General features: G+C 37.2%; 6 protein-coding genes across 9 annotated transcripts; 3 read left to right on the forward strand and 3 right to left on the reverse strand.

Annotated features, from left to right (window-relative positions):
* Nucleotides 1-125: 125 nt before the first annotated feature.
* Nucleotides 126-1,118, forward strand: LOC114518485 (transmembrane protein 267-like). The gene is made up of 2 exons (XM_028538486.1): nucleotides 126-429; nucleotides 568-1,118. Exons 1-2 carry the CDS (start codon nucleotides 151-153, stop codon nucleotides 880-882), a joined length of 594 nt encoding a protein of 197 aa, XP_028394287.1. The 5' UTR covers nucleotides 126-150; the 3' UTR covers nucleotides 883-1,118.
* LOC114518484 (protein adenylyltransferase Fic-like) lies at nucleotides 1,078-3,082 on the reverse strand. Of its 2 annotated transcripts, none has more exons than XM_028538485.1 (2): nucleotides 2,684-2,771; nucleotides 1,078-2,271 (listed from the first exon to the last, which is right to left on the reverse strand). In XM_028538485.1, exon 2 carries the CDS (start codon nucleotides 2,234-2,236, stop codon nucleotides 1,187-1,189), a length of 1,050 nt encoding a protein of 349 aa, XP_028394286.1. In that variant the 5' UTR covers nucleotides 2,237-2,271; nucleotides 2,684-2,771; the 3' UTR covers nucleotides 1,078-1,186. The 2 variants fall into 2 exon arrangements, with proteins under 2 accessions (XP_028394286.1, XP_028394284.1); XM_028538483.1 differs by lacking the exon at nucleotides 2,684-2,771 and adding an exon at nucleotides 2,783-3,082 and having other exon boundaries at nucleotides 1,081-2,271.
* Nucleotides 3,083-3,635: 553 nt separating this feature from the next.
* On the reverse strand, nucleotides 3,636-4,585 carry LOC114518370 (MIT domain-containing protein 1-like). The gene is made up of 2 exons (XM_028538350.1): nucleotides 4,009-4,585; nucleotides 3,636-3,932 (listed from the first exon to the last, which is right to left on the reverse strand). Exons 1-2 carry the CDS (start codon nucleotides 4,526-4,528, stop codon nucleotides 3,670-3,672), a joined length of 783 nt encoding a protein of 260 aa, XP_028394151.1. The 5' UTR covers nucleotides 4,529-4,585; the 3' UTR covers nucleotides 3,636-3,669.
* Nucleotides 4,586-5,124: 539 nt separating this feature from the next.
* Nucleotides 5,125-9,547, forward strand: LOC114518446 (cell cycle control protein 50A-like). Of its 2 annotated transcripts, none has more exons than XM_028538436.1 (7): nucleotides 5,125-5,227; nucleotides 5,320-5,453; nucleotides 6,196-6,387; nucleotides 6,607-6,769; nucleotides 6,893-7,237; nucleotides 7,796-7,961; nucleotides 9,414-9,547. In XM_028538436.1, exons 1-7 carry the CDS (start codon nucleotides 5,164-5,166, stop codon nucleotides 9,445-9,447), a joined length of 1,098 nt encoding a protein of 365 aa, XP_028394237.1. In that variant the 5' UTR covers nucleotides 5,125-5,163; the 3' UTR covers nucleotides 9,448-9,547. The 2 variants fall into 2 exon arrangements, with proteins under 2 accessions (XP_028394237.1, XP_028394236.1); XM_028538435.1 differs by lacking the exon at nucleotides 9,414-9,547 and adding an exon at nucleotides 8,648-9,372.
* Nucleotides 9,548-9,675: 128 nt separating this feature from the next.
* On the forward strand, nucleotides 9,676-19,245 carry LOC114518221 (uncharacterized protein KIAA0825-like). Of its 2 annotated transcripts, none has more exons than XM_028538179.1 (25): nucleotides 9,676-10,146; nucleotides 10,375-10,540; nucleotides 10,764-11,054; nucleotides 11,515-11,796; nucleotides 11,963-12,185; nucleotides 12,290-12,382; nucleotides 12,669-12,896; nucleotides 13,221-13,267; nucleotides 13,521-13,664; nucleotides 13,820-13,938; nucleotides 14,192-14,330; nucleotides 14,487-14,677; nucleotides 15,110-15,397; nucleotides 15,643-15,733; nucleotides 16,010-16,061; nucleotides 16,212-16,395; nucleotides 16,624-16,684; nucleotides 16,799-16,851; nucleotides 16,957-17,087; nucleotides 17,351-17,458; nucleotides 17,736-17,791; nucleotides 17,884-18,137; nucleotides 18,239-18,336; nucleotides 18,503-18,549; nucleotides 18,902-19,245. In XM_028538179.1, exons 1-25 carry the CDS (start codon nucleotides 10,013-10,015, stop codon nucleotides 19,220-19,222), a joined length of 3,801 nt encoding a protein of 1,266 aa, XP_028393980.1. In that variant the 5' UTR covers nucleotides 9,676-10,012; the 3' UTR covers nucleotides 19,223-19,245. The 2 variants fall into 2 exon arrangements, with proteins under 2 accessions (XP_028393980.1, XP_028393981.1); XM_028538180.1 differs by having other exon boundaries at nucleotides 12,672-12,896.
* A 203-nt stretch (nucleotides 19,246-19,448) lies between these two features.
* On the reverse strand, nucleotides 19,449-21,777 carry LOC114518222 (52 kDa repressor of the inhibitor of the protein kinase-like). Its single transcript, XM_028538181.1, has 3 exons — nucleotides 20,783-21,777; nucleotides 20,435-20,568; nucleotides 19,449-20,358 (listed from the first exon to the last, which is right to left on the reverse strand). The coding sequence occupies exons 1-3, from the start codon at nucleotides 21,765-21,767 to the stop codon at nucleotides 19,642-19,644; spliced, it is 1,836 nt and encodes a 611-aa protein (XP_028393982.1). The 5' UTR covers nucleotides 21,768-21,777; the 3' UTR covers nucleotides 19,449-19,641.
* Between the last annotated feature and the right edge of the window lie 323 nt (nucleotides 21,778-22,100).

A 22,100-nucleotide genomic window follows, 5' to 3' on the forward strand; every position in this document is an offset into this window, starting at 1 on the left:
ATGATCTATACTGAGACCATTGGCCGATCGTAAGGAGCTCTGGGCACAAGAATCGATTTTGACAAAGAACAATGTTTGTATTTACATGAAGTAGCGCAGCATCAAAGCTATTTAAAATTCTGTGATCAAAACAAAGGTTGAGGAGCGAAGATGGATTTCCCGTTTAAAATTTCAAATAGTTTACCTTATATTTTGCTTCCAATTTTATGTATATTTTTCGACGAAGCGCTTAAGATATCCTGGATCAATACCAATGATATTTTAAGAGCGCTTGTCGACAACAGCGGTCATGGAACAATAGCATTTTTAAGTTGGTTGGCAGTCGCAGGGATTGACAAAAGAGGCCTTGCAGAAAGTACACTTTGTTGTTTGATGGCTTGTGCTATTGATGTGGATCATTTCATTATGGCAAAATCCTATAGCCTCAAGGTACTTTTTTACTCTTAAACATTATTTATGGTTGTATTTTATGGCTCAATATTATTAGATAGAAAAGCATGAATCAAAAGAAAGCATATGCACTTTGTGTTCCTGGTTGACTGACCAGACAAAAAATTCATTTTTCAGGATGCTTTATCTTTGCCCAAAAGGCCACCATTCCATTCTACATCAATTCTTGTCCCAATACTTCCATTAACTATTGTTTTTGCCATATATTACCCAACATTCTGGACATTACCATTCCTGACCACAGTCTCGGTTATTTCCCACCATATCCGGGATGGACACCGGCGTGGGATATGGTTTTGGCCGATTGGTAGCACACCAGCAATACCATACTGGTTATATCTAGTCACTATTGTCCTGCTGCCATTGTTGACCACATTTTTCATAGTAAAAATAAATGCAAGGATGAGGGTAGATGTAACTAGCAATGTGTAAAACAAAGGTTGTATAAATATTAATGCCTAACACTAAATTATTTTGATTAGGGGCCAAGCATTGGGTTATTGAGATGCGATACACCCTACATATTACTCTCATTGCCTGACAATTTTATTTGCCATAAGAAGCATCTTGTTGAACAAGATTTAATAATACAAACACTAATTATCAATTTGAGACAACACTTTACCTGATAAATGCATTCATTACTGTACATGGTAATATATTTGTTTAAATTTTAAAAATACATGCTATTGTTACATTTTATAATATGAATAAAATATTTATTCTAGAGTATATACTATTTATTAAGGATTAGAGTATCTAATCTCTTAAGGTGGCTACTATGGTCTAAACCTCTGCTCTTGTGTTTTACTGGGTATATAGTCGTAGCTGACAAGTACTCGTCTAACGTCCTTTCAGCGCACTTTGCAACAAACCGAATAAAAGGACGAACATCACCGCGATTTGCATCCTGGAGACATGCATAATAATCATGTCTATCAGACACCTTGATTGTAACAGGTGGGAAACCTGCTCTCATCAAAATCAGGTTCATCAATAAACGACCTGTTCTGCCATTACCATCTGTAAATGGGTGGATATAAACAAGCCGGTAATGTGCTAAAGCTGCGAACTCAATTGGATGAAGGTTGCGGATTGTTGGCAGACTCAGCCAAGAATCAAAATCATCCATAAATCTCTCTACGTCCGTAGGATGAGGCGGGACATGGTTGCCCACAAAAACCTGAGTGTTTCTGAACTGTCCAGCTTCTAAAGGATGTGCATGTCCTAAAACCCGTCTGTGTATTTCAATTATATTTTTAACAGTAATGCAATGCTTCCCCTGTACTAAGGTTGTGTTGATGTACTTTAACGCTTCATCAAGTCCCAAGATTTCATTGTGTTCAAGTATACTTTTGCCATGCACAGCCATTTTAGTCTCGACGACAGCTCTGGCCATTGACAATGTCATTGTGTTACCCTCAATAGCAGTGGTATGGTGAATGTGTTGGTAGTAAGCCTCCTTCATTGCCCGCTGTAGGGCAGCATTCTCCTCTGGAATATCATACAACTGATAACGTTTGGCATCTATTCTTGCTAACATGTCCTGATCAAGCTTTTGAACCTTAGGAAGCGTCCTTTGCCGATTTGCCATTGCACGGTCATGAGAAGGATCATTAATCAATGCCCGAGTATACAAGTTCTCTGCCTCAATAAGCTTTTCGTGTTCCAAAAATTCCCCATAAGAGTTCAAGACATCTGGATTGTTTGGAGATAGTTTCAAAGCTTGTTGAAACAACTTGAGTGCCTTTCCTGATTTTCCTTCCTCGTTCATTTTTATGGCCATGTGAAGTGCTGCTGCAGCCTCCCCTGTCAGGATAACTGCAAGAAAAATAAGGTTTGTGGTCAAATTCTAATCACACAAGTTACATTTAAGGCCTAATTAAGTATTAATTAGAAAACTATTTTAGCAAACGAACTCATCAACTTTATCTCCACCATTCCAGGTGTCATTCAAATTCATTTTAACAAATCGCCATGTACCTGTTCGCCGTATTTTATTTGCAGATCAGACGCATATTTGACCTATAACAATGCTGTTTATTTGCACAAAATATTTTATTGAGCATTCTCAAATCGGTAGATCAGCATCTAATATACTGAAAACTACATATAAAATCCCATGGAAAACAATTCAATTCAAAATCTCAAATAAAAAAACTATTTCTTAAAATAACTTCCTCGATTTGAAGCTAAAATTAACTCGAATACTTTCAATATAGTAACACGTCACCTTTTGCTGACAAATTTCGCGGGGTTCCGCGAAAACGCAACAAACATTTCTATTCTTTATTTCTTAAGATTTATTTCGTGTGAAAGAATAGTCTCTTACTAGCTTCAGTTTCCGTGCTGCTAGGCTTTTGGTTGGGAACGGCAGAAAAACGTAGATTTCTTTCGCCAAAATTCAACATTTCATGGGACGCTTGTCTTGTCAGGCCGGTATAGCCTGTATAGGTTGAGAATGAACGCAAATTGACAGAGATCCATGACGCTATGCACACAAAAGCCACACCAAAAACGTAAAATATAGTTGAAACTGCAGTCTTTTCTAAACTAACGTGCTCTTCGCTCCGTTTTTCAGCCATTGATCGTAATTTTTGGCAGATTTCACCAAAAAATTGCATCGATCCTACGGCCATGTTTACATTTTTGATTTGCAATGACGTAGCCGGAAGTAAAGGCGTTCCAACGTGGACACATTTGATTGGCTAATAATTGAAATGCCTTATATGGTTACTCATTAGTTAATTAATTACAAATTATATAAATTAGTTTGTAGGTACACCACGTGAGTATTAAATACTCACATGGTTACCTACAAACTAATTTACTTATTGATGTCACCATGCAAACTTACAAGAATACAATGACAAATTATTAGTAAAATCACTAGAAGCTAAAGAGGGAAGTGTTTATTCATATACTAATGTTCAAAAAGCTTAAAAAACCATAGCAATCAAAAGAAATCAGTTAGGCATAAGACAAATATTACGAATATATATGAATATTAATATACCCTACCATCCACATTCTAGAAATTTAGTTTTATGTACATTGGTTAGAAAAATTACAACACAGCAATAATACAATACAATTTTGATTCAATCTACAGGATGTAATATAATAAACAAATTTTATATACATTTATGTTCTGAATCATACAAATTATGTTTCAAGCAGGTGTGCTAATAACCAGACTGTTTTTTATCACCCATAACCCTAAACATTCTTGTACAAGTCGATAGTCGTTTCATGACAAGCTCTTAAGGTCTGATCAAAATGACCAACAGAACAGTTATCTTTCACAGGTTTAAACATGTCCAACCCTCTGCCAATTTTCACAACCCAACCATTGTTGAAAGTGATTTCTCGATCATGTAAAGTATCAGAAAAAGAAATTTCCAATGAGATTCCACATTGTTGTAAACTGTCTGATAGTTTTTGAAATTTTTCAGCTTGCATTGATCTCTCTTGATGATGACCTGCACAGAAAAGGAATATCATAGGTAATTATACCTTAAGACAAAACTATGTCCTAAATGCTTCATTTCTTATTACCTGTTAGAAGCTTGATCTTTTTCATTCCATTGACATGTACTAGTAATTCACAAAATCTGACAAAATTTTGGATTTGATAATGGGTACGAATGTATGGGTCCTCAACTCGAACCTCAGTCAAATTTCCAAATAAACATTTTTCAAATATCTTTGCATAACTATGTCCTCTTTCACCATCCTTTATCTCAATCCGTTCATGATGTTTCTCTGATAAATTTTGTACCAATGGCTTAATAACTTCACCTCTGCTTAGGTATTCGTCCAGTTTTTGCCTGAGGGCTAGCTTTTTAGAGTTGTCAGTTTCCTTTTTTAATGCAAGCATTAGAAGATTAGTTCCTTCTTGGTAACAGATTAAGGCTTCTTTATAACGATGATTGTTGTCAAGGTCAACCGCTCTTGTTAGCACCTTCGTTGCAGATTCCAGTTCACTCATCGCCGAACTGTTGTGGCAAATTCCAGGCAAAATACGATATAAATTGCAACAAAATTGTACAATACACGTCGCAATAGCGTATTTCATGTAATGTAAGACGTTTTGAGTAAGAGAAAACGTTCTAATCTTACAAAATTCTGGATATATTGTTGACAACTCTAGGCAGTTTTTAAGATATCTTTTAAACCGGAAGTAGAATTCGAACGAAACGCCAAAATAAATTTTCCTGGGGGGGTACATCAAACTGGAAAATTAAAAGTGAAAATACAAAATGTAAAAGAACCTCTACCGAAAAAAATAACAAATTGTTTTATTGTTGTACTGTTTTATTTTAAATTTTTCGAGGATATATTTTGACAGCAAAATAAAAAAAGCTTGCACAAGAATTACTGTAACAACCAAGAAAGAAAACAATGCATTTGTGTAATTGGAATTTGGAAAAAAATAAAAAAATTTGATGTTTCCACCTTCTTGTTAGGTCTTTTGTGTACATCTTTTCTCAGGAGTAACAAATCTGAAATCCCCCAGAACTGTGTCATACTGTAACAATAACTATGAATAGTCTTATATAGTATTTAGTAGTGGTGAAACGAATGCATCCTAGTTTTTCTTTTTTTAAGGTTTGTTTTGAAATTGAGCGATGTTCAGTGAAATTGATTTTTCCCAACCTGGAAGCACAAACCACAATTTTCGTTCTTTAAATTTTGATTTTACAAATTATTATGTCACATCCCTCACAAAACATGGAAGAAAACGTAGAAGATAAAAACAGTCGCAGGCCAAAAAGTACGTACTTAACAATATACAAATACGAATACAACTAAGCTCCTATTATGTATGAAGTCTACGATTAACTCTGATTTATGTATTCCTTTCAGATTCTGCGTTTAAACAACAGCGACTCAAAGCTTGGCAACCAATTCTCACTGCTCAAGTCGCAACTATATTCTTCCTTGTTATATTTGTCTTATTTATTATACTTGGGGCCGTTTTGCTCGTCGCTTCAGACTCGGTGGGTATAAAATAAGCTACCAGAAGGGAAAATGGGCTTCAATCTTTTACAAAAAAAGTATTAGGAGTTCGTCTGTCCACGAATTTATTTTTGTACAGAATAAATTTTGTTTTCAACATCATAACATATGAAACCGCAGAAAGGGATCGAAATGCTTTTCAGTATGAAACATCAAATATATATGATATATATATGATAGCATTTCACAAACAACAAGCAGTTTATTTTGTGTTGAGACCTTCTGAAGGTTGTACAGACATTGCAAGCCATTTTGTTGAGAATGACTTCAAGGGAGAATTGCCAAAAAATCCTATTCATTAAATATTTATCAAAATAGTCTATTTACACTGCCTTGTTGCCTGTGACAAAGAAACAGCAATAAATAAACTAGTAGCAGCAATAAATGAAACCCTTTTTACCAGGTTCTTGATGGCAAGAAAATCACTTGTGTCTTGTGCAATCTGCACATTGAGAGTAAACATAAATATTTTCCATTTCTTCACATTTCATCCACATCTGCTTTTAAAAATAGAAAATTCGGGAATTTAGGCAGTTTTAATCAAGGCAGGGTGATTCTTTGCTTGCATACTGTATGACATTGCTATTCTCTTTACTATTTACACCCAAAATATGAATACTGAAGATGTATAGCGATGTAATGTGTATGATAAGAAAATTACCCATTAACTTCCAAAATTTCTGATGTGCAATCTATAAGCCTCTATCTTCATATATCCTTTAGGTTAGAGAAAGAGTTGTAGAATACACAAACTGTCATAAGGATGGCGTAGAGAGTGAGAAATCCTGTGCTGAATATTTAGAGAAGAATGTAAATAATCTTACTTTCTCATGCAAATGTAAAATTAAATTTGAGCTGGAGGAAGACATTGACAAGCAAGTTTACCTTTATTATGGCCTTTCAAATTTTTATCAGGTAATTTTTTAGTAATTTGTAAGAAATTTTGGAATGATTAAAAAAAACACTATCTGGCGGATAACGCTATCCAGCTTTCTTGCTCATTCACACTGATTAACTTGGTAACATCTCTTAGAAGGAACTGTAGGTCTGTCACTAATGTGTTTTATCTCAGATATTGCGTACAGGTATCATACAGAGTTTACCAATGATATTAATGTGACTGTATTATTTTAGAACCATCGACGATATGTCAGGTCAAGAGACGATGCTCAGTTACGAGGAGATCTAAGCACTTCTGTTGCAAGTGATTGTAAACCTTATGATAAACGAAAGAACAATGATAATACAACTAAACCCATTGCACCATGTGGCACCATTGCCAACAGTATGTTCAATGGTAAGATTCTGTGGCCTTCAGTTTACCATTTAAATGCTCTACCAACAGACTCTGTGTCACTAGTGCTATGACCTCTATCACAATCCCTGATCACAATATTGATCATGAATATTGACTTTTTAGACTCATTTGAACTATACTTCAAGAGCTCACCACACAACCAAACAAAAGTGGGAGTGACTGTTCATAACATTGCATGGAAATCCGACCGTGAAACGAAATTTCAAAATCCAGATACTTTTCCGAATGAGCTGAAAAAGGATTTCGTCAAGCCACCAAATTGGCGAAAACCAGTTTATGAATTGGACAAAGAAGAAAGCAACAATGGCTTTGAAAACCAAGAGTTTATTGTTTGGATGAGAACTGCTGCCTTTCCGAAGTTCCGTAAACCTTATCGCAAGGTTAATCATGAGAATATGTTCGAAGATCGTTTGCCTAAGGGGGAATATATTCTCCTCATTGATTACAGTATCCTTCATAGTAGAGTTGTATAAATTTGTTTTGATCTGTTCATGTCTAGTGTAGGTACTTTCATGCAAAATACTGTCTAGGTTAGTCATTGGACCAAGTCATCTAAAGTTGATTCTGTACTTGAAAGACATCTGTATCAGGGAGATATCCAAATTGATTAGATATCCAATTAGAGAGATGTCATAATTAGAGAGTTTGAATTTGAGAGGTGCTTTCTTAGAGAGTTGGTCATATTAGAGAAAAAGTCCTAATTATAAGAGGTGTCTGTATTAGAGAGGTGCTTTCTTAGGGCGTTGGTCGTATTAGAGAGAAAGAGGTTCGTATTTGAGAGCTACATTTACTATTAGAAAGTTGGTCGTATCGAAGAGATTCGTGCATAGGAAAGGTATCCGTATTAGAGAGGTGCTTTATTAGAGAGTTAATAGAAGAGATGTCTGTGTGGTTTGGTAAACCTTTCGCATTAGAGATATGTCGTTATTAGAAAAATTTCATATTAGAGAATAGAAATTTCGACCTCGGTGGTCGCAGTTTTGAATCTTAACCTAACCATCTCAGATTACCCTGTAATCAGTTTTGATGGTGAAAAACGCTTCATTATCAGCAATACATCATGGTTGGGTGGCAAGAATCCGTTTTTAGGCATTGCATATCTCGTTGTGGGCTCCATATCCGCATTGATGTCCGGAGTGTTCTTTTATATCCACTTGAGAGTCAAGTCCAGGTAAGATATAGTGTAATATGTCTGCCACCAACTAACCTTTATTGCATGAGAGAAAAAACTTCTTATTGGCGAACGTACCTCAAGAACGTACCTCGGAAGGGCATTCAACAATAAAATTACCAATGACCTGGTTAATACCTAGGAAGAACAGCTTAAGATTCGAGATTAGCGTAATCCAGTAGATCCAAGTAGATCATGTTAGGTGGGTAAGGTGCACTCTATATATATCTGGAATGAGAAGTCGAAACGATGGGTCAGAACATGTAGCAAAACAATCAATTTTTGTCCCGGGCCGTAAAAAACGTTCACAATCCTACGGACATGTACTTTACTGAGGTTCATCTTAGCCAGCAAAGCAGGCTTTTTGTCACAGTGAACTCTATCTAGTACAACGGCCAGTATGCGGCCACTTATCTCTCTATTTAATCAAGCGATGCAACTGATCTCTATTGCATTGAGACCAGGAGCGCAGCAGCAATAATTTGAAGAAAGGTCACGGGTTGAATTGGTAGAGGTTGATTCTCGTAAAAACTTTCATAACAAAAATATCTCCTAAACTTAAATATCTCCTAATCCATTACTTTTAGAGAAGAGATTTAAAATAAAGTAGATTCAAAAAAAATATAGACTAAATGCTAAATTAATATTTAGCTAATATTTAAATATATTTACTTCGTTTATTCCAGACGCCACGATCAAGTGAACAACGTCGCTATGGGCGCCATCAGAAATTAGTCTGTAAATGACCACGAAATCTCATCTTCAACGTGCAAATAACTATAGATTTAAACTTTTACGACATTAATATAAATGTATTTAAGTTAAATTAGCGTTTCTAACGGTTTCTAATTATTCAAGGTTAATCATTTGTTGATTATTAATTTAACGTCTATAAGCGTTAGTGTGTATAGCAGGGCTATATATTGAAGTTTAGGTGCTTATCGTACTAATCGTAGTGTAACTTCCCCTTTTTGGAGCGTTGGAACATCCTCGTTCACAGAGGATGCGTTGGAAGCGGCAAAAAACCCGTGACCTTTCGCGCCTACAAACACTAAAGAAGGTGGCTAGCTACTTTATCTTCTGGCACAAAAATGAATCCTCGAATCACGCGTTCTGATGAAGGTGTAAATTTTCCCCTGTTTTAGTCAATGGCTTTCCTAAAATACATTATATTTGCCTCAGAACTCCAGAGAACTCAGAACTCTATGACTACCATAATGTAAATTTCTTAAATGGACCATGTCAAGTGTTTATTGATTGTAAAAAATCATACAATATATTTAATCTTTGCTGAGGCTGATTTTTTTCTTTCGCTCGTTCTAAGTTTTCGCTCGTTCTAAGTCCAGGTATACTATGGTCAGTTGGCATTGCTTGTAACTGGAACCAAAGAGGGAGAGAACATTGTGTTTTTTTACTCTTCATAAATTAACAATTGTTTTATTAATTTTGCAGGTCGGAGTCTGGCATTCTTATTGAACAGTCATGAAGAAGAAGTTTGACTTTGTGAATAGCTTAGAATAGATTTTCTTGTCATTGACGGACATTTGTACTATATATAGATATTTGTGAAAACAAAATTGAATTTTTCCTCCATTTCTTTTTGCTATCTCTTCATTTGTTTGAAATATGTATAATTATCATAAACCTCGTCAGGTGAATAATTCAGTTACAATACCAGTCAGTAGCACGAAATTCGTGGAACGCGCGCGTGATTTAAAGTCCAAACATGGCGAAATCAACATTGGTTTTCGAAAAAAACATATCTTTTAAACTTATTTTACAACTGTTTTTATGGAAAGAGATTTAACAAGTGTGGTGCTTAGTATTCTATGTATTTTACTCTTTCACGTTGGAGGCTCCTACCTACCTAGAAAGCAAAGTTTTTTACCTTTCAACGTTTGCAAATTTCCGATTTTATGCATTCAGTATTCGAATTCGATGATATGGCTCTGTCCTGAAGCCCTCCTGCGGTAATTTTACAATACAACGGATAGAGATATGTTCGTTCCGACGCAGAGTATTTTCAACCAAGTTTTACTCTCTTAAATATAATGGCAGAAGAAGAGATTTTATCGGATTTTGATTTGGACCTAGCTCTAGAAGGGCTGGCAATGCGAGGTGATGTGAATGAGATGGAGAAACTCGTTAAAACATTGGGAGAACAGATCAAATTGTCGAAAGAAAGGTTGGTTGAAATGCTTGTGTTTTAAAATGACCTTACTGACGTCTTAAATAGCTGCGATTTCTGGTTGTGATCTCAAATTTAAGCACATTTCAATTGAATAATTGAATTATTAGACTCGTGATAGAAATAAAATTTGAATCTAAGTAATTTTTAATATTACTACGTTTGCCTCTCTATCGTGGCTTATCATTGTACAAGAGTATTTAAAGCTGTTATCAAATATTTCAGTATGAAGAAAGAATGGAAAGCTTTAACAGAAGAAGCGCAAATCTGCATGGAAACTGATGCTACTTCAATTAAAGACTTCACACAGTACCTGCAGGACAAGGTTGAACTGGAAGGCCACATGTGCAGCACAGAACCAATAAATTTAAATGTGTTTCTAACCAATGTGGTAAGTAAGGGTAGTTTGTAAGCTAGAACACATCTGAGGTTTTATTTCAGCAATGAAGCAAATCACCAACTACCACCTCCGAGAAGATGTACCATATGTATTCTAGCACAACCATGTCTACCACCACTAGCTATAGCATGATCCCTGTTGTGTCCATAACAAGTCACACAGTTTTTTGATTAAAAAAACCACTGTGGCTTAAAATAAACTATAATTTCTGTAGGTGCAAGCATTAGAAAGGAATGTTGGTCAGGAGGAGAACATTCTTGATGAACTTACAAGCTTTGCCTCAGAGCAAGGTTTTATCTTGCCAAACCCCGACATTGAGTCAAGCATTGACAACATTCAACAATCCACGGCTTCGTTGAATATCGTTTTAAGTGAGAATGAGGAAACTACAACCTCATTGTGGGATAGAATTAGAAGCAAGATTGGTCGAGGGTTGCTCACCAGTATTGACAAGTTGGATCCCAATCAGAGTAAAAGTGAATTTGAAATGGTGATGTTTGGAGAGGTATGGTAAATCATCCATTTTATCATCCTTGATCATTACCACCATCATAGCTGGTTGAATGAATCACCAATAACAACCACCAAGTGTTGCCATCACTATACAGTAACCCAGAGTGTACTTAAAGTTTAGTGCATAGTCATAAGAAGTACTGTTGGTATTGGAGATGGCTGTGCTACTAACAAGTCTACATATCAGCTGTCCCAGTTGATGTGCAGTACCAACAGCAATTAAGACTAAGAGTAGTCCTACTCCATCGTAAGACTACACCGACCCAAACAATCAACATCTACAAATATTTTTTTACCACAATCTTCATGATCATGACAGCACTTATCACCATCACAACCAATATGTTTATCAACTTCATTGCCATCAAATATCAATTCATTGCCATCAAGTATCATGTCATTATACAACCCAGCCACCATGTAATTGTTCTGCTGTTCTTCCATCCAAATAGAAAATAAAACTACTTGAAAAGCTGTGCATATTATACTCGCGTGGTGATGTTTGGAGAAAGTATATGTCAATCCGAAATCAGCAACTGAAACGGGCCCTTCAAAATCCAGAAAAACTGGAAATAAAAGAAGTTGAACATGCAGTTGCCACAGACGAGGATATGTCTGCTGAGGCCATGTGCTTGGAGCGTGTCAGTCATGTTTTAGATACGATGTTTGAAGAAGATTATAATATCATTTCTCTTGGCATGTTCCCCGAAGCTGCCCAAATGCAATCCGAAGAGGTAAGATAAAGAAGGATTTATGATGATCGCAAAAGAAAAGGAACAGGAAGGTCATGTGTATTATACCATACGAAAGAGAATATGTCTGGACTAATTGAAAATAAAAAATCGATGTGTTGACATTGGGTTAGAAATGTTCCCAAACGCTATCTCACTTTCATTGCAGGTTTACAACGTGTATTTGAAAGACTTCAAAAACAAGCTACGCGAAGTTATAGAACGACTGAACACTCTCGGTAGAAGAGGCTCTGAGAAACCTGAAGACAGCGCAGGAAATACTCTGTCTAAAAGAATTTTCCTTGCTCTACGGCAGTGCTTGTTGGCTGCATCGGAAGCCGATGCTTGTACGAAGAAGTTTTTACTTAGTCTCACGCAGCAGAACTCAGGTGGTAAGGATTTGGGTTAGCTAAGATTACTGTGTTTGGTAACAGACTAATATTATCGTCTTTGTTATTCACTTAAACTTCACAGATTATTCCATCCGTTCTTATAGAAACAAGACATATGCTAGGAGGAGATTTTGGTTCATCTTTCTCTCTTTCTTCAATATCAACTTCGCAAGTCGAAGTCAACAGCACTGGCGACGGTATGTAAGAGAATTTGGGGGCATTTTGTTTCCTGTAAACCTCACTCACGCTGAACTGCTACAGAGTTTTCCCTGCAAAATATAACATTAACTAGGGTCTGGGAGCAAGGTCTAGGAACAAAGTGGTATAACAACTGCCTAAAATAGACAAAAAAAATTTGTTTTGACCTATGGGCCTTTGTCAGAAGAGATATCTTTACTTAATTCTCCTGAAGAAAGCCCTTGGTCGAAACGTCGAGAAATTTTGCAACATATGTTGACGTTTCAAAATTACATCCATCCCAAGTAGCTTCTTCATCGGAAATCTTTCCTGAAGACGTGGTACGTGACGAACCGGAGGACCTCGATACGGACGAACACATCTGGAGCTGGCAGGAAGAATTCGTACCAATGGTTAGTAAGCTGGCTTTGGCTATAACCGAAATTATCCAATCAGAGACCAGAGCGGCGCTTCAAAACGAAATGGCGGAGTATGAAAAGAGCCATACGTCATATGCGGCAGAAGAAATACCAGGTATGATTTACTGAACGCCTGGCGATCTTGTAAGACAGGCTAATATTATGTAATAACTTATCCGCTCCAACCGCTGGTTTTCAAAGGTTTGGCTTGTATAGGTGTATAGCTTCAGGGGATGGAAACGGTAGCTGATGTCAATTGGGGCCATGCTCTGTTCAGCCACCTGTTACCTCTACTTTCTGGTAATAAAGTGATTAAAATTCGAAACGTTTGACTCCCCCCCCCCCGCTCTTTCTAATGATTCACCAGTCTGTACTTTTGCTGGCTTTAGTCTATACTTACTGCTCTTTAGGCAATTCGTAAATTTTCTTCATAATTTAGAAATTCCCATCATGGATGTTTCCGACTATCCAAAACTGATTTCAAAGGTAATGGTAATTATTAATTATATTATTGTAACTGATGTTTAAAACTTGTCATACAATCAACCATGTACAATTACACCGAATATAAACCGTCGTTTGTGTTTGAAGTTAATGGTTCAAAGTTTGAACCATTAGCTGAATGAAATCGTAACCTGAAACGAATAAAAAGGCCGTTTATGCAATTAATATCGATAGTAGACCTAAACGCTCAACACGTTTTAAATGCCTTCAATCATTTCCATTTTTCCCCACGCAGAGTTGCAGTGTGATAATGGCAAAGTTAGATGAGCTTGCGCCATTTCTTTTTCTGAGCCCTGGAAAGGAATTTGAAGCTGTGAGGAATTCCTATATCGAGTCGCTAACAACCTGCTTGATGTCATATCAGTCCAGACTCGTACAGGTGTGAAACGTTTATGATTCTTTCATTTTCCTATTTTCTCTCACCATTTCACTATCTTCTCTCCATTGTAGTGTCCTATTTTCGCCTTCTTTATCTGCCACTAAACTAGTACTCTATATTTACCATGTTTCTTTCTGTTTTTTGTTTCATATAAGATAAGTTCAGATGTACCCAGATCATCGCCGGTTCGAAATCTTTACCTTGCTTTTAACTCGGCTATTTTCATCAAACTGGAACTCAGACGTTTTGAAGAAAGTTATGGAAACATTGCAGGGTAAGACATTTTTATGCCGTTCAGTCTGACTTGGAAGAACCAAGGTTATACCGAACAACGGGCAATTTTGGAGCGATTAAAAAACAATATGCGATGGATAGATGCTATCATATTCAGCTTTCCTACAACAGTCTCTGACCTATAAGGCATGAAGATTAGTAGCTATGTATTGCCAATACATCGTAGCTTTTAATTAATCAACTTTCCACTGTGGAAATACTACCACCTGCTATTTACCTTTCACATTTCATAGGTCCTTATCCGCGGTGTACAGTGACCTCGTTGAATCACTGAATGAAAAGATCTTGAACTACCATTTCTCCACGATAGCGACAGTTGTTTTACAAGATGTCTACAGCCACCATTGGATGAACCAAAAAGAATTTTTTGAGGTACTTAAATTTTCTACCTATGGAGAACTCATGTGCTATCAGTTTCCCTCGCCAAAGGAATTCAAGATCTGAACTTCTCTTCTAAAGAAGTTGAGGAGTATCATACGAAAATACACCGCATCACAACATGAAGTATCTGTTTCACTCATATTTCAGGGCGAGCGATGTTCGTTCTCAGTTCAAATGTGGAATTACTATATGCAAGGTCTACAGCACGACCTCTGGCTTGTGTGTCCGCCGTTAAAGTCTCAGTATATATTCACTTCTGTTGTCCAATACTCGTTGGCCTGTTTTGTCAGACGATATTCCAAGGTTTTGCCATCCTATAAGAGGACTAAGTTGTTCAGGTATGGAAAAAGGAGAGGAAAAAACGGAGGTGCATGGGGAGGAAGGAAGAGTGGGTGCACGTATGTGGGCGAGGAATGTGTAGGGGGTGAAAGGAGGAAAAAGGAAGGTGGGAAGGGGAATTTAGGGAGAAACGAGGTAAGAGAAGGATATAGTGAAAGGAAGGAAGAATGAAAGGAGGCGCATGCATGACAGGGCAGCAAGGAAAAATAATGTGTAAGATGGAAGGAGAAGTGACAGGGGGAAATGAGACTGAAGGACTGAATGGAAAATAAAGGAAGGTAATCTAGATATAAATGGGAAGAAATAGATGAAGAAGAGGTGTGTGAATAAAGTTCGTGAGGTGAAGTGTTGTCATGTGTGGAATAGGATTAAACAGAAAATCGTTGTCTCTTTACTTCACTTTTCTTACGTCAGGAACACTACCATTTCAGATCAGATATCACATCAATCCTATTCATCGTCTCATCTTGGATGATATTCCCCGTGGCTACAACTTGCACCGACCTCTTTAATCCACAACCAACACGAAACGTTATTCTCGACATTCACAACTCTTGTTCTGCATTACTGGCAATCATGACCATCGTAACCTGTCCTCTAGAGACTTTGTGTTTGTTTACGTCAGGGGGTGGGGAAGAATTGATCAAAGAAGGCGCTAGCACAACGACTTCATGGTTGAGTTGGTTACAACCTGAGCTGTACGGAGAGCGCACAAAAAGGTACGATACAACACTATTATTTTGATTCCAATCGCCGAGTTTGCAAGAAAATGTTTCAGTAAAGAGATAGATTGAATTTATCAATGCATTTGTTGCAAAAGATATCTACTTTCCGTGTGTTTAAACCGAGGAATAACTCTTGGTTTCTGTTTCAGATTAAACAATTGAAAACAAAAATACCAGTAAACAATAATTTAGGAAATTTTGTATAACGCGGTAAATTTTAACTTTTTTTAATTCTGTAGCTTAACCTCCCTAAGCGATACACAGGCCGTCAACATCGTTTTCAGAGTGATGATAAACCAACCAAGTCCTTTGTGGCAACTCGTTCTTCAGGCAAGTGTATGCAGCCTGATCGCAGAGTAACCCACTCTGTGGGCTTTAGCGCCCTGTATCAGGCTAGCAAGAGAGTCAGATTGTTTTGATTGATTGCCTGAAGCCAGGCGATTTTCTTGCTAATTTGGAAAAGCTAGGATGAGGATTCGACGGGGGGTTCGATTTAATTGACTATGATTTATTGTTTCAGTTTCAATCTAGTCAACTCCTTCACGCTGAAGAAATAGCTGGTTAAATGTCTGACAAATTTTGATAATATTTTGTGTGTTCTTGTAGACGGTGCTGCTGCGTGATTCTTACTTGGCCGTGACGATAGTAACATATTTAGGTATCTGCATTAGCAGTATTCAGTATTGGATTATCCCGATCTATTCAAGTGTTTTAAAATCAGAGCTGCAGTAGGTAGCATGGAGTGCACAATCGTTACTTCAGTTTTAACTGTTTGTTGTACGCTGTTTTTCAAACATGTTGTTTACAGAGCACCAACACATTTATTCCGATAACGAAGACGATCCTCCATCTCAAACGCGAAAGCGAAGTGTTCAGTTTGGTGATGTTGATGGCGACTACTCGAAGATCGTGGAATCGCTATATTACGTCATCTTAAAATGCTCCAAACGTTCCACGTCGCTCGTTAATTTTGTGATAGCTCTGATAAACAGGTCAGTAATAAAAGTCAGAGACACATTAAAAGTTGATTATATCGTATATTGCGAGGTTTTTGATGTTAGGATCTTTCTTCGTACTTTCAAAAGACCCTCTCATCATCGGAATACGCAGCACATGCATGGTCCTTTGTTGCGCCCTTAACTTCATCATATGGAGTGAAAAAATTATTAGAAATTAAAAGATACAACTATATCTATAATAAACATTCATTTCGTTTTTAGAGAGAATTCGTGGCAGATGTTTTCATCTACGGAAGGTTTACGGCTTGGTGAAGAAGATAAGGTTTTCCTCCAGGATTTTTTAGTTTTCTCCTTTAGTAGGGTGACTTTTCCAGCCTAACTATCACGTCCAGCTTTATATTCTCTCGCCTGAAACATATCTTATTATGTTTTGCAGATCCCAGTGTGGTTGGACTGCTTGTTCTCAACCTTTAAGCCTTTCGTGCAAAGGTAAAAACCATCCACAAAACAGAAAATAGTTTTTCCAAAATTCATCATAAAAAGTCTGTTATGATTCCATCATGTTGATATCCTCCTGTACCTGTCGTATTTCAGACTTACAGATCTCGCGTCATCCACACTCTCTGTTAAAGACAAACCTGCAGCTAAACCGTTCAGGTTTGCTTCTATGAGCTCCTTACCATGTGGCTGCCACGTGAACAAACGTGAAGTGCCAAGGACAGTTGGTAGGAATTACATGTTAAAGACTTTTTACGACTAGTGATAATCCTTCACCACTAAATATGCACCACTTAATTATATATATTTCTCCTTATTGGTTTCAAAACTATTTAGCATTTAAAGTCACACACCAAGTTGAACTCGCAGACACTCGTAAACGAACTGCAGAACTTGTTTCAGTTTTTTTTAAAAGGGTTTGAAATGTGAAAATAGGCCCTGGCTAAAACTCTTTGGTTTTATTTAATGCGGAATCTCTCTTAACCTTTAGATACGACTGTTTTGGTTTTCAGTATGTTTGAACGAGTTTTGAAAACTCTGGCATCGACTGTTCGTCTGCTACCAAACATTCTTTTGAAACTTTTTACCAGAATTGAAGGTAAATAAATGATACACCACACGTATTGAAAATGGTGAGTGCAATAGAGTTGGTCATAATGACATCATTGTGTTGGTCATGACTCATGATGAAATTATTGCATGGGCTAGTCATATATAGTGACACCATAACCTCGTACCCAGGGTCTTTACTCTACTCGTGGGGACCATTGGGTTTATGTTGGTCAAGTTCACTGCATGGTCAAATTATGATTGCTGTAAACAGTGCTGTTGAAACATATTGAAAGCAACTGAAATTCTCTTTTTTTTCATTTCAGATGACCTTCGCCAACTTAGGCTGACTTCTGATGAAACACCTTCCGCCGGGGTGAAGGTGAGGCCGCAATTATAAAAACATTCTAAAACCAAGAATTTCCGATTTCCGAATGTCATATAGCTTATTCGCTTCTGCTCATCTGTTTGCAGCTTCTAGGTAGCATGTTGTATCGGGTTTTCTCGTCGGTTAGTTGTGAAAACGTCCCTGATGGTTCAAGGTGTCAAGAAGACGTGATAAATGATTGCAAAACCTTGGCTCAGATACTTTATCATGTGCTGCTGGGTGATATGAAAGGTCTGTTCGAGACATGTAACTTGTCAAGTGCTTTGGAAACCATGATTAAAAACAAGAAAGATTGGATACAAGACCAAGTTAGGAAGATCGGTGATATCATTTGCGAATCGTAAGACACTTAATCCATGATTAACTCGCATCAAGAGTATTTGTCTTCCTTTCTAGTTAACTTTACTTTGAAGAAATTCAATACGTTTCTGCCTAACTTAGGGCCGGCGATGAACCAAGCACAGAATGTGATCAAGATGGTAGCTTTCAGGATCTGCAGTTTCGTGTCAGGTCAAAAGAACTTTCCCTGGATAGTAAAGGTTACGTAAGATGATTCTCGTTAATCTATTTACCGTGCTTGTGAAAAACTGAAGCGAGTGAGGAATAAAAACTGAACAAGGAACTTGCAGTTGATGATATGCAATGTTTTGATATTGACAAAACAATTTCGAGTGATTGTCAAATGTTTATTTTTCTCATTTGCAGGACAAGAGTCTTTGAAACAAGTCTACAACTTCTTTGCTGCTAAAAAGGTATAATTTTCAGCGTTGTTCGCGTTCGTATAACAAAACCCTTCAGACTGTGACCAAATCAATAATAAAATGGGAAGGACCATAATCTTACTGGTTTAGGGTTTAGTCTTGCAGAGAACTGTAAGGACTGATGTTAAAGGTACCAAAGTTGAGGGTAGTGTGTTTCGCCAAACACTCCTGATATATATCAGTACGGACGGCACCCCCATCAATGCTCGAAAACATGCACTCTTTACAATTGCATATTGTTTTCCTCTCCCGATTAGCCGTAGTTTGGAGTATCAGTTGCAAATTACATGAGGTGGGTGGACTGACCAAGCGACAGCAACTGTAAAATCCTCGTTTTTATTAGGACTGGATACTTCGACGCATTCCACTGGTTTCCCACTTGGGCCCGCTTCAACATCCTTCCAAAACACGAGGTACCCCGGACACGTTCAACCCACATTACGCCTACACCAACCTCGGAGAGTACTCCTTCAATCACGAAAGTTTGGAGAATTTTCCCTTCGACTGGGAACAAATGATTCAGGGGAATATCGGGATGTCCCTGAGGTCTTTCAAGCGGCTGGTGTTCAATAGATACGAGCTGCAGAATGAAAAAGAGGTGGAACCAGATCAGATAGAGTTGGTGGAAAAGTTGAAGGCTTTTTATGATCCCGAAACATCTTGACTGTTGGTGATGATTGTGCTGGTAATGAAATATGTGGTGGTAATGAAATATGTGGTGTTTTGAATAGTGATGTATTTCAGGTGATTCAAAGAAGGTATTCAAAGAAGGACTATTTATATTGTAAAATACTAACCAAATTCAACTCTTATTTAAATGTAAACAACATATTTATCTCTTCAAAAGTGCAAATAGTATAGTAACAGTGAACATCAATATAACCTTTTTCAGACCCACAACTACAACCATTTTATATCAGTTACGTGTCCTGAAATATTGAACATTTACTGATTTACATACAAAAAAAAATGTCTCTCAGCATTTTAAACTTGCAACACAACATTGAAGGTCCGTTGTCCTTTACTTTATATGCTCGGTATGAAGTTTTATAGTCTAATCTAAATCTAGTGTCTAAATCTAGTTTAGTCTAAATCTAGTGTATATTTCTTTTGATAACATTCAATAACGTCCTCCGTTTCCAACTCTTTTCCACGAATGCTCATCAAAGCCAAAGCATTGAGATAACTATCAGACATGGAATAAAGACACAGCTCTTCATTTATGTACGGCATAAGTCTTGGCGTTTCGGATTCAGTCGGAACGATTGGCATTGTAGCGAAAATCTTGAACGCCCTTTCCAATTGGCTCCTAAAAGGCTTCTTTGAAGAATCGTCTGACAGCAATTCTAAGGCAGTCTCCGGGGGCTTTTGTGCACTGTCTTTCCATGTCATCTCCCAAAGTCGCAGCTCATTTTCGTTGTCTGCATAGTTTGGCAAGTCAGACTTGTATCTTTCAGTAAACCTTGAAGCGGCCGTTTTCCATGTTCCTGGGTTGGCTACAACGTTAGATGGCATCATAGCCACACCATCCAAGGCATCTAGGCTAGCCTCCGTAAATCGAAGCTTCAGTTGAGCTTCAAGATGGTCAATGAAAGGTAGGGTTATCAAATTCAGGTAATGCTCGGATATAGATTCATCAGGGTTTGTTTTATGCTTGGTCAGCTTGGTGCGATACCTTTCTGCCTTTGCTGGTGTAATGTCAATTTCTCTTGCTAAGTCAATTGCTTTCTCATACCAAGCAGAGTGGTGCTCTTTGATGTTGGCTTTTAGCTTATTGAGTTTCATGTAAACCTCAGATACCTAAAATTATTGACAGCCATAATTTATGATGTACATATGTGACAGTCATTAAACTTTTAATTAATAGTGTTTGTACCTTTGTGCGGATTAGGTTTGAGTCGTAACAGACTTTCTGTAATTCCTCCGTTAAATCAGTGGTGATCTCAACACAGTTTGCAACAATGACCATGCAAATAACAAACTCAAATGTTTGCATTACTAGAGAAGCACCTATAAAAGTCAGTAAAATAGAAATATATTAAAACAAATTTACTATCTCATATAATTGCAAAGCGAGACAATGAATTTAAAAGGGATGAGCCTGTAGCAAGAAGTTCTTACTTATTTTTTATTAAAACTAGTATAAAGCAAATCATTGAGAATTTATATGGTTAGTTTTGGTAAATACTAGTTACTTCTGTCTTCAGGTAAACAGGATACTCACCAACAGCTGAAGAACATTTGTCACTATCTCTAATCCATATTCGACCTTCATGAATTTCATCATAGGTTGTAATTATTGCTGGAAACAGCTTGACCCAAATGGCAAACTGTTGCACATTACTACTCCAGTTGATATGGCTTAACTCGATTAGATGGTCAATCTCTGAATCAGGCATAACTTTCCGAATCATAAGTTTGAAGAATTCCTGAATTTCTTTCTCTTCTGCAAAAAGCGTTGCTGTAAATCTCATTTTATAGAACATCTGCCAAACTGACCATACCTTACATGTTGATACAATACATGCATTTAAAAGGTCGAACCTTGCATGAATGTATGTCGCCTTTGGGTAATTGGATTGAATTTTTTCTACCACTTTGAAAAGATCACCAACATTATTACCACTATCAAAGTTCAACCCTCGACAAAATTCCATGTTTAAACCTAACCTGTCTATGCCTTGAAGAATATTATTGCCAAAAGTCTCCGCTAAACTTTCGTCAGGGTGGGAATTACCACGAGGGATGAACTGCAAAAGCTGTTCTCGAATTTTGGAATCTTTGTCCACGAACCGGACGAAAAATGGAATGCGGATGCCTTCGTCATCTTTGAGGACCTTTTCGGCTATAAGGGAAAAAAACTGGGCTTCTTTTACTTCAGCAACTAATCTTGCAGTTAACATTTCACCACATGTTTCAAGTATGTGATCTTGTGTTTGCTTGGTCAGGAAATTAGTGGCGTTGAATGACTTTCTTGATTGAGAACTTGGATTAGGATCACCATTTGATACTTTCCAAAACAAGTTTGAAAGTGCCACTGCTTGACCATCATCGGAATTTTCATCATCACTATATTGATACAATGGCTTCTTGATCTGTCCTTTCATGTAAATTCCTTGCCTTGCACAGAATAGCACAGAGTCAAACATGATTAGCTTTCTCTTTAACACATTTGGTGTTGTTTCCCTGCAATTCTCCAAGCTGGCCATAATGCTCGTAGCAAGTGCCTCAGTTTTCAAAAAAGGAAAAATTTACCTAAGTTTTCATATTGGGAATTGCCTGTTTGTCATGAAACAACCTGAAAGATGCATAATAATTTCTCTTCACTATATACTAAATAATAAATATATTTGCATGCTCAAACAAAGCCAGGCAAGAAAACAGACAAAGGAAAATGACTATATATAAGAACCAAGAATCAGTGAATCATAATGCATATATGTGTTTAAAACTGTTTCCTAGAACTTTGTTATTAATTACTTTACGTCTAGTGTAGGAAACTGTACACATCAGTGATCAGTAACCAGTAGCGCGCACGTGCG

This window comes from Dendronephthya gigantea, unplaced genomic scaffold (assembly GCF_004324835.1).
Source record: "Dendronephthya gigantea isolate DGI-Jeju-01 unplaced genomic scaffold, DenGig_1.0 000010F, whole genome shotgun sequence".
NCBI classification, from domain to species: domain Eukaryota; kingdom Metazoa; phylum Cnidaria; class Anthozoa; order Malacalcyonacea; family Nephtheidae; genus Dendronephthya; species Dendronephthya gigantea.